At 41.4% G+C, this 11,902-nt stretch overlaps 1 protein-coding gene across 1 annotated transcript; it reads left to right on the top strand.

Annotated features, from left to right (window-relative positions):
• Window positions 1-268: 268 nt before the first annotated feature.
• On the top strand, window positions 269-10,814 carry CTXN3 (cortexin 3). Its single transcript, XM_063296726.1, has 2 exons — window positions 269-318; window positions 10,408-10,814. The coding sequence occupies exon 2, from the start codon at window positions 10,502-10,504 to the stop codon at window positions 10,742-10,744; it is 243 nt and encodes an 80-aa protein (XP_063152796.1). The 5' UTR covers window positions 269-318; window positions 10,408-10,501; the 3' UTR covers window positions 10,745-10,814.
• Window positions 10,815-11,902: the final 1,088 nt, after the last annotated feature.

The raw sequence follows: 11,902 nt of genomic DNA, 5'->3' as shown, positions 1-11,902 counted from the left end.
TAAGAAGCAAGCTAATTATTTTTGGTGGTCAAGGGCCACCAAGGGAGAGATGCTAATATAGTGAGGTCACCTAAGAGACAGAGATTTTAGCCACTTTTAGATTTTGTTTTTGTTTTACTTTTTGTGTCTGTGTGGGCTAGAGGGACTTAAACATGTAATAGGGGCAGTATTTGGTCTTTAATTTCCCACTACACTTGGCAGGAAACTGCACTACCATTATTTGGTGAGTTAATGCTGGCATACAGTGGTGAGATCCTGTTTGCTGCAGGCAGGCAGGCAGGCAGGTCCTCCTGGAAGAGGAGAGAGGAAGGAAGGAAGGTAAGAAGAAGAGGGAAAACCTAAAACTTCTTAATTAGGACAGAGCAACTAAGTGACTTATAATGCTGACTGACTATTGGGGAAATTTAAATGGAAATTTAAGGATGGAAACAGGGACCCCATAGCTGGTTGGAACCAGAAACACAGCTGTACGTTCTTGCAGGCCCTTTTTACTGTGAAAAATGTGCAGTTGATATTGGTCTGTAAAACTAGACAGTTGGTCCATTGAAAAGCTTCAGATTACAGCAGCATGCACTAGGTATTATTAAGGTGTTAGATCCTGTGCAATCCTTCTTCCTTTTGCCTGTGGAGAAGAAGCTGAGAAAATGCAGTCAAAGAGAACTGTTAGGAGTAGAACTGTTAGGAGTAGAAAATGCCAGGTACAAAATTAGATATAACGGGAAATAGAAAATGTGCATTTATGACAAACAGGCAGCTTAATCACAACGTTTATTCATCTTTGGTTATTAATCTCCCTGAATTCTTGCCTTTTACAAATGAGTGTTCCTGAAAGTCATTGACTATAATGAATATTCTAGTTGGCCAATGCACGAATGATAGTTGTTTGGATCAGAAAGGCAGATAACTGATAGCAGTCAATAAAGCACAAATGAGGTAACATTGTAGAATGTACAGCTTAGCTCCTTTTACAACAGAATATGGAATGGGATTTTATTTGGGAATGCTACTCTTTTGGAATGGGAATGTTCTCTGAAAATAGGTCCAGACAATTTGCTAGGCTGCGGCCTCTTCCTGAAGCCAAATCCACTGAGCCTTTGCTCAATCCATGGAGACTGAAATGATAGCTTGTGTGAAATAGCGACTTGACAGCTAATCCCAGAAAAGCAGAAATGTCTTTCCTGCTTTGAAAAATAAACACATCTCTTCTAATATTCTCAGCCATTCAGTTTCCTGTGATGGAGCTTGCCTCATTGCCTTCTGCTGTGGATCATGAGCTACCTTCAGAAGAATGGAAACAAAATTACCTGTCATGGCTGCTGTAGATAATGCGCTGTGTCTACTCTTGACAGGGCAAAGGTTCTTCAGTGGGAGCATCTGACCTTACAATCACTTATTTCTACTAATGTGAAGCAGTTGGTTTGATGGAGCATATAAACATTTTTTTAAAAAAAAACTCAGATCAGATTAACTGAGAATAATCAATCTTAGAACTAAAAACAATGCAATGAAATTAAAGCTGTAAATCTATTTTAAATCATTGTTTTTGTTTTTGTTGGTTTGGGGAAATTCTTGTTAACATTTTTTATACATGTATATTTTCCTGAAATCTGCTACTGTCTGAAAAAAAAATCTTCTAAAATTGTTATTGATTGTTGTGCTGCAATAGTGGCTATACATCTAAATGTGCTTCCTTGGGAGTAAAGACTGCAATTAGTGAGGCTTGCTAATATCAGGTTGTTTGTGGCATAAAGAACAAAATTGCTATGCTATGCTTATAAAATCATAATCATTGTTTGGCTATTATAGTAGGACTTGAAGTAAATCGAATATAATAGAGAAAAAGGATTGTCCTGCACCTTCATTTACGTACCCATATAAAATGAAGTGTACATAATACATGAAATGTATTAAACTAATAACTTCTGAAAACTTGAAACAATACTCTTTGTAAAATATATTTTAAAAGACAATAAATACTATTCTGGAATTTTGTAGAGTTCTAGATAATCTCTTAAGAATTTTCTGATTTTATAATTAACACTTTATTTCTCACTGAATATTCAAACTCTTAAGTGTCTATACTGATTTATTTAAAACATTTTAGCCATGTTTTGATTCTAAAACCTCCAGGTTTGATTACTTAGCAGCTGAAGAGACAACGTGTATATGTAAGTCACCTGGATTATTACTGGTGTGGAGTGTTTGGATAAATCTCTTGCTAACATTAATTTAATCCAATTTGCATAGCTTGTTGTGAATCTCTGGATAGCCCACTGATCAAATACATTCTATTAGTTTTAATGTGGAGCCCAGTTAGAAGCTGAGATGCATAGCAAACTTACTCAAAGCATGAGTATTTGTTATTGTTATTGTTATTCTTTCAGTGTCACATAGGGATCTATGTTTGACACCTAAATAGCCAGAAGTCTTAACTTTTAGATCACTATAAGAAATAGTGTCTCTTTAAACAGACTTGAGTCTCTTGGACCTATTTTGCTTGATAATTGTCTATGCTTAAAAGAATAAGGTATCTTATTAAGCCAAGTTTTTATGCATGTTTTGCTTACTTGCTATAAGTCACAGCATCAAGGGTTAAACTGAAAAATTAAGCAAGGATTTTGTAATCACTTGCTTAATAATCTAATATGCTGAAGATAACTTGCATACAGTCACTCCATATACTGTTTAAAATATACCTTCAAACAAAATATAAAGGTATTAAAATAATAAGGAAATAGATGCAGCTGGTTTTGGACTAAATGAACCCCTCTGCTGTTGCAACTGAATAAAGCCTCCTCTGGATTGGCTCCAGATTCAGAGCAGATCAAAGAAAAATCAAATCAGATTTTATACTAACTTAACTGATCATAGTAAAAAATAATAAACTGATTATTTTAAATATGACCAAGGGTGATATTAATAGCTTTATCCCTAAGTCTGAGACAGTGAAGATTCAATCCAATGTGTTTTACCAGTTTCTTTTTATTGCAGTTGTGTTCCATTCATTCAGAACAACATTTCCTCCAAACACCCTGCATTCACTTAGTTAAAAAAAAGAGGGGGCTGGTCAAAGATGTTTAGTAGGTTTAATGGAACATAAGGATTGGACCATAGTTTCCCTGCAACCCTACACCCAAGACCAAGCCGTGCTTTAGTGCATGCTGGCTGGGGAATTCTGGGAGCTGAAATCCCACTTCTTAAAAGTTGTTGAGGTTGAGAAATACTGCCTTACTGCATGTTAATGTGTAAGTAGGAATACTTTCCCACGGTCATAATATTTTAGCAAGTATGCTTATGGCATTTAGATACAGATTTCGAGTGAAGGAAAACCAGGATTCAGATCAATGGCATTTTATCTTTTTCTGCTGCTGGGATAGGTTTTTATATCTCTGTGTTGTAGAAACTGAATTATGGAGTTGTGTCACCTTGTTCTAACGGTGGACTTAATGGACCTGAAGATTTTAAAACATTACCAACATTCTTTGTTTTCCAGTAGCCATTTGAGAACTATTGCATGAGAAATACTTTGGTTCAAGAGGGTTTGCTGCTGCCATTGCCATTAAACAATTTCATTTGGGGGCTTTTTTGTAATCCAACTTGGGTTGGGTTGGCTGTTTTTGTTAAAGGAGCCTACAAACATTGATAATAAGTAAGATTAATATACACAACTAGTAAGCAAAACATATTGAAATAAATAAATAAGCAGTTACAAAACACACCATATGTACAATTCACTTTTTATATGTCTCTTAACATAGGGCCAAGCTAAATTATTCTAGAAATATGCAGTATATAATTATCCTTCCAGGGTTTTTAAAAAAAATCTTAGGCTAAACACACAATTGCCCGTACAGGTCTGTGCAGCTCATTTCACAATGTTTTGGGAGGGTCTTTAAAAGTCATCTAGTCCAACCCCCTGCCCAGTGCAGAAATCCACCATTACACCATCCATTTTAGTTTGTGTCCCAGTTTACCAGGTCTTTCCAAACCAAACTGTAGGAGAATTCTTTTAGCATTGTTTAACCTGAGTCCTTCCAGATATTTGGGGCTACAATAATCCATGTTTGCTTATGTGAAAGGCTCTAATTGAGACTTAAAAAGGGGTTAGGGTTTAAAGGAAGGATTAGACTTGCCCTCCACTCTGTGTAAGGTGGCCCTGAGCAAAATTAGGCACCACTTTCTTGCAATTAAAAAAAGTATAGCAAGAATACACATTTTCCATGTTGTCTGGTTTGCCTGTCATTTGTCACAATGACCCATTCCCCCCATTTAAGGAGAGCCTTTGGGAGCTCTCCCCAATTTATTTGGAGTTTCACCATTCTGAATTTTCAACCTCAAATTGGACCATCTTCTTATTTTCCTCTGTAAGGCAATCACTAGGAAAGTTCTTACCAAGCAGCTCTTGGTATTACATGATGCTGTCACACTATTCGATCTAATACAGTTCAAAAGGATAGAGAATTTTTGGAAAAATTTAAAGGAGACTTGGAAGAGGCTGAAATGGAAATTACAGAGAAGACTGAAATATTTTCCAACAGTATTATTCCAATTTGTATAAAGCACAGGATATTTCCTTGGAAAAAATAGATGACTACCTAAGAGTGCAAAATTTATCACAGCTTACAGACATACAAAGACAGATTATGAATGGGTCTATAACAATAATGGAACTTTCTGAGGCTATAAAAAGATTAAATCAGGAAAAGCATCTGGACCAGATGGGCTACCAAGCTCTCATTATAAATCCTTTGAAGATAAGACTTTACAACCTGTTCAGAATGCAATGAATTTTATTCTGCAAGGTGATGGGATGCCAAAGTCATGGAAAAAAGCGAATACCGCATTAATACCCAAGGAGGGACAAGATTTAAATTTAACAAAAAATTATAAACCAATATCACTATTGATCAGTGATTATAAATTATTTACAATGATTTTGGCAAATAGACTGAAAACTTACAAGAACTTATACATGAAGATCAATGTGGATTTTTACCCAAAGGACAATTAAAAGATAACATTAGAACAATATTGGATATTTTAGAGTATCTGGAGCAGCATAATGATTTGATCATAGATGAGAAAGCTGACCTGGCATGTATTATGGAGACCTGGCTGGGAGAAGAATGGGGAGTCCTCCTTTCTGAGATGTGCCCAGCTGGTTTTCATGTGTGGCACCAGCCAAGACCCCAGGGTAGGGGTGGTGGGGTGGCGGTGGTCATCTGAGATACTTGGGAGGCATCTGGGGCACTGCTCCTCAGATTGCCGGGTGTGAGTTGCTATTTATTAAGTTGGGCACTAAGAGGGATCAGTTGGGACTGTTGCTATTGTACCAGCCTCCCTGCTGCGTAGCAACTTCACTTCCTGAGCTCCTTGACTGGGTTGGCGATAGAGTTCCCCAGGCTTATGGTCTTGGGCGACTTCAACCAGCCTTCCTTGGGGATGGGGGCAGAGGTAGCTCAGGAGTCCATGGCCACCATGACAGCCATGGACCTGTCCCAAGTCATCCAGTGCCTGACACATAATAGTGGTCATTTGCCTGACCTGCTTTTTCTGTTGGAGCAGTGGCAGAGTGTTCTGAAATTTGTGGAGGTATTGCTCATGGTCAGATCACTTCCTGGTGAGCCTCCAGTTCTCTGGCACCACCCCTCTCTGCAGGGAGGCTGGGCCTGTTAAAGGGGCCCACCCCAGGTGACTGATGGACCCAATTAGGTTTCAGAGGGAGCTCAGGGTTGTTCTGGAAAGTCTGCTTCACGGTCTGGCCGAAGCCTTGGTAGCTGCCTGGAATGGGTTGGCAGCCATGGCTTTGGACTGGATCACACCTGAGTGGCCTCTCCATGCCCATGGTTCCCTTAACTTCCCGTGGTATATGGAGGAGTTAAGGAAGCTTAAGAGGGCTAAGAGATGCCTTGAGTGCCACTGGTGGATGACAAAGAGCAAAGATGATTGAACATGAGCTGGAGCAGCGATTAGAACCTACCTTGTGGTGGTAAGGGCAGCGAAATGTAATTATTTCTCTGCCCTTATTGTGTCTGCAGATAGCTGCCCAGCAGGTGACCCGGACCCTCCTCAGAGGGAGTAATTCAGGGGTCTACCATTGTGAGGAATATGCCGAGCATATAGCAGATAAAGTCACTTGCATCCACTCTGTGTTGAATTCCAGCCTTGATGCAGGGCCAGTGGGGGCTATGGGGACTGAGTCTTGCATGGTTATCTGGGAGGAGTTCGAATCCGTTGAACCTGAGGAAATGGACAGGGTTCTCGTAGCTGTTAGTTCGGCCACCTCTGTTGTTAGATCCATGCCCCTCCTGGCTGGTCAAGGCTGCCCAGGAGAGAACATGTGATTGGGTCTGGGTGGTGGTTAATTCCTCTTTGAGGGAGGGGGTGGTCCCACTGGCTCTTAAGGAGGCAGTGGTACACCTCCTCCTCAAGGGGCCATCACATGACCCAACAAATCTGGATAGTTTTCATCCAGTATCCAGCATCCCCTTTTTAGGGGAGGTTGTTGAGAAAGTGGTTGCATGGCATCTTCAAAGGGCTTTGGATGAAGCAGATTATCTGGACCCCTTTCAGTCAGGATTCAGGCCAGGATATGGGACTGAGATGGCATTGATCACACTCTTGGTTGACCTCTGGCAGGAGCGGGATTGGAGCAGTGCATCCATCCTTGCTCTTCTTGACCTCTCAGTGGCCTTCGATACCATCGATCATGGTATCCTTCTGGACTGGCTTTGGGGGTTATGGGTGGGCAGCATGGAGTTGCTCTGGTTCTCCTGCTTTCTTCAGGGTTGGTTGCAGATGGTGTTGATAGGAAGGGAGATGCTCAGCCCACGGCTCCTACTTTGTGGGTGCTGCAGGGCTCAGTTCTCTTGCCTCTCTTGTTTAACATCTATATGAGGCCACTAGGTGAGGTGATCCAACAGTTTGGAGTGAGGTATCATCGATATGCTGATGATACCCAGCTTTATATCTCCACCCCAGGCTGTTTGAATGATGCTGAGATGTCCTATCTCAGTGCCTGGAGGCTGTAGGGGCCTGGATGGGGTGCAATGTGTTTCGGCTCAAACCAAGCAAGACTGAGTGGCTTTGGGAGTTTGGGCCTTCCAGTACCAAAGGTTTTCCATCTTTGGTCCTGGACGGGTTGGCACTGCCCCAGATGGACCCAGTGCATAATCTGGGGGTCTTCTTGGACTCACGGCTCCTGCTGGTAGAGCAGGTGGCAGCTGTGGCTAAGAGGGCCTTTGCACACCTTTGGGTTGTGTGCCAGTTGTGCCCATTCCTGGACAGGGAGGCTCTACTCACTGTCACTCATGCCCTCGTGACCTCCCGTTTGGACTCTTGCAACATGCTCTACATGGGACTGCCCTTGAAGAGCATTCGGAGGCTTCAGCTGGTACAGATGGCAGTGCCCGGCTTTTAAATAGTGTCGGCTATTCAGCACATGTAACACCACTGCTTTGGGAGCTGCATTGGTTGCCAGTGTGTTTCCAGGTGCAATTCAAGGTGCTGGTTGTCACCTTTAAAGCCCTTCATGGCTTGGGACTGGGTTACCTAAGGGACCATCTTCTCCCAGTTGTTTCTACCCATCCAGTTCGGTCTGGCAGGATGGGCATGCTCCAGCTTCCATCAGCCAAGGAATGTCAGCTGGTGGGGACCAGGAGACGTGCCTTTTCTGCCATGGCACCTGTCCTCTGGAACATTCTCTCTCCTGAGGTTAGGATGACCCTGACCCTTTTAGCTTTTCAGGAGGCCTTGAAGACCTGGCTATGTGCCTGGACCTGGGGCCCCAAGTGTACAAAGGGCCCCATGGCCCCATGGTTGTGCTGACACTGGCAGATTTTAATATCTCTTAGCTGTATTTATATTTAATTTTTTTGTATTGTTTTAATTGTTTGACTGGTTTGAGATGGGAGGCTATATAAATTGAATAAACAAATAATGAAAAACAAGCAGCATTCTTTTTTTTTTTTTGGATGTGGAGAAAGCTTTTGACAATCTTAACTGGCCCTTTTTGTACAAAGTTTTAGAGAATATGGACTTCGGAGAGAATTGTATAAAATGGGTAAAATACACACACACACACACACACACGCACACACTACAGAAAGCACAAATAAACGTTAATGGAGATTTAACAAAACCATGTGAGATTCAAAAGGGAACAAGACAAGGTTTTCCATTATCTCCACTTTTGTTTATACTGGTTTTGGAAGTTTTGAACAGAGATATAAGGCAAGATGAATGCCTTATATAAGGATAATGGGTGTAAAATTTAAAAAAGAGACATAAATTGAGAGCCTTTACGGTCGATCTGGTGTTGGTGTTGGAGAATCTGCTGAAATGGATAGAATTACTAATGAGAAAATTAAAAGAATTTGGTGCACTAGCTGGTTTTAAGATTAATAAACAACAGAAGAAGATGTTAACAAAAATATCAAGTTACAAGATCAAACAGAATTGATGAAAAAAACAAGTTTTAAAATAGACCAGGGTTTCTCAACCTTGGCCACTTCAAGATGTATGGACTTTAACTCCCAGAATTCCCCAGCCAGCAAAATGGTTGAAGTCCACACATCTTAAAGTGGCCAAGGTTGAGAAACTGTCCTGACTAGCAGGAACCACACTGAGACGAGGAATAAGTCTCTAGTGTTTTATTACTGCTACAGTAGACAGAAAATCCTACCAAACTGAAGAAGCATGAGAAAACTCAGACAGATAAGCCCCCAAAGTCAAGGCAGGTCTGTTCTGTGTCTCTTTGAATGACAGCTCAAACTCTCTCTACTACGCATGCGTTTTCCCCCCTGGATAGGGGCCCCCTCTGCTCACCATCAGTGCTCATGACAGAAACCCTGATCTAGACAGCCTGGATAGGTTTGAGTTCCAGAAGAATCGAGGCAAGACATGCACCATGGCCAGGACCTCATTCTAAGGGATAGCCTGAAAAAGCTTCGATTCCCATACCTTCCAACAACTCCATCAGAGTCTGGCCAATCCCACCTTGACATTTTCTCACACCTGCTAGTGTTTTTCCCTGCAGTCTCACTATCTCATTCCTGTCACATGCTGATAAGCTAAAGTCTTCCTAAACCAAACTTTTTGATTTTTGGCCTCCTTTGGACAGTTTTTGTGTACTTCATTTTTCATAGGTAACAGTTCAGATACATGGTCTAAAGCTACATATTATAACTCTGCCATGCCATTAGGCAATATTGACAATATATAGGCACTAGTGTTTGTTCATTAATGTGGTTATACATGGAAAATATATTCAAACACTGCTCTCAGCAGTGATGTTTGTAGAAACCCAAAGAAGAGGAATTATGGCATTGTTTATGTTGCAGAAATGATAAGTTATCTCACTTCCATGTGTGTGATGGAGCTGGAAAGGAATTTTATTCTCATACCCAACTGACAGGGTCTAGGGGTTTTCATCTTCACAGTATGGTGTCTACACATCTTGGGCACATGAACTGTAATTACAAGTGTTGTCTGTCATTTTCTGTTTTAGCATTTGGAGTACTTGGCAGGATCCATTTTAAGCTTAAGCAGGTGTGGGACTTCCTGTAATGCAGAAACGGGGGAACCACTTAAGGGTCCTTGGATGAAGAGGCATGGCTTCATCCCAGCTTGAAGGGCAGACACACCAGCTACACACACAGGTGGCAGGCATAAGCACTGAGTGCTCATGCCAAGACAAACACCTGGTGATGAAACGGTCAGCTATGAGGCAGGATGCCAGATAATGGATTTGGGTCCTATGATGTCCCCTGCCTTTTATAAACTGTAAGCAATGAACTGTTGCAGCCTCTCTCTTCTCTTCCCAGCCTTTCCTCCCCTTATAAGTGCTACTCACACACGTCAGAATTGGAGCACAGTGGATTTACTCACACTTCAATGATTTCCTAGGAGCAGCATAGCCACTTTTTCCCTCTTTGTTAAATTGTTGAACTAAAGTTCAGTTTGGTTGATTCTCATTTCTTCTTCCCAAGCATAATTTGTTAGCTCATTTGAATTCCCTTTGAGGCCTTTTTGATAAGTGTCCAGTAGCATTGATATTAATAATCAAATACATTGGTTGGCATTCTCTTTTACTAAAGGAGGCTGAGACACAGCTTGCTCCTTACGCTCAGCACAGATGGGTTATTCTAGGGGGGAGGCAAAAAAGTTAAGTGGGAGCCATGAGGATATGATCAAAGTCCCACAAATAAGTAAATAAATCTCAGGTTAGCAGTAGTTGTAATATTTTAATAGGATGAAAGTCAGTAGGGAGGGGGGAGTTCTCCACCAAACAAGAACTTGGTAAGGGCTGAGCCTTGTGCTTGGAGTCCCAAACTAGAAGCACTTCACACTGTAGTATTTGGGAACAGGCCCACTTGTAACTTCTGTTTCTCATCACTTCCATTGCAGAGGACAATGGACTTCAGAGTGACTCCAGATCTGACCTTTGTGCATCGAGGATAAAAAGAAACTTGCAGAACTCCTGCTTTAGGATTCCTGAAGAATGGATGGAGAGCCTTTTACCTCCAATTTCTTTTCCTCCGGAAACTTCCCTTCCGAAATTGGCATTACTTTGGAACAGAAAGTTACCTTTGCCTTTGTGTTTTTATTGTTTATTTTCCTTGGTGTTCTCATTGTCCGATGTTTTCGAATTCTCTTAGACCCTTACAGGAGTATGCCAACCTCCACCTGGACAGATGGACACGGGGGGCTAGAAAAAGGGCAATTTGATTATGTTCTGGCTTAGAGCCAGAAATGTAGCTACTTAGAAATATTTCTTGTTCACACACAGGCAAAACAAGCTAAAATTGGATGGATGGATGGATGGATGGATGGATGGATGGATGGATGGATGGATGGGAAACATGATGAGCATTTGATGACAAATCTTTGGGTTTATTTTTTTCCCAGTGAACAAAGTAAGTAGTGTTTTTCTTTGACAAAGCTGTACAATAGACACAGAAACTGAGTTTGCATTTTGCACATAGCCATTTTCAATACCAGATGTATGGACAAAGGCAGTGATTTGAGATAAACCATTATACACCCATTACACTGATGCAAAATTACAAGTGGGATTTGCAATCAAATGTTACTGGGTGCAGATGTCATGAGTAAGGATGGCGAGCAGGGGGCTCCCTTCCAGACTGTTAAGCGCATGCGTAGCACTGAGGAATTGGTGAGCCGTTCCAAGAGGCACAGATTGGGACTGCCTTAACCTGCGGGGTTTATATGGCTGGGTTTTTCCCACGCTTGTTCAGTTTGTTAGGATTACTGTTATGTATTAGCAATAAAACATTAGAGAACAGTTCCTTGTCTCAGAGTGTTTCCTGGGAGTCAGGACAGCAGTGCTATTTATCAAGCCAGGAATGCTTTCTTCTTTCAATATGTACCTTCAGAGCAGCTTCCTTACTTCTTCAGGAAGAATAAAGAACAAGCAGCAAAAAAGAGCAGTAGAAGGACTAGGAGGCTCCAGGGGATAGCAGAAAGCCCCAGCAGCAAGTGGGCCTGGGCTGAGCATGCGCCTGTTTCTGCCAAGCTTTGACACCAGCCTTGGCAACAATATTAGACTGATGGGACAACAATGCATCAGCCTGTTTTGCAAAAAAAGGCTTGCTTTGAAAGCTGCAGGTAATCAAATGCAAATCTGGCATAAGCTTACCGTAAGCTGAGGCTTATCTAGACACACTTGAAATGAAGCCAGGTTTTATTTTATGCTCCATGGTTACCAAAGGAATTGGTTCTCAGCTCCTTTTTGTACAAACTTTTTGTACAGCTGCTCTTAAATAAATGCTGACATTTCCTGCTTCTATTCCAACTCTTTGTGCTGTACTAACAGAAAGTGTTGCTTCCACTGACTTAGTAGTTTATAGTAATTTGTGTATATGATTATTGTTTTATGACC

The sequence above is a fragment of the Candoia aspera genome, chromosome 2, assembly GCF_035149785.1.
Source record: "Candoia aspera isolate rCanAsp1 chromosome 2, rCanAsp1.hap2, whole genome shotgun sequence".
NCBI classification, from domain to species: domain Eukaryota; kingdom Metazoa; phylum Chordata; class Lepidosauria; order Squamata; family Boidae; genus Candoia; species Candoia aspera.
Note: the sequence above shows the minus strand (reverse complement) of the source record. Positions and strands in the feature narration are given on the sequence as shown.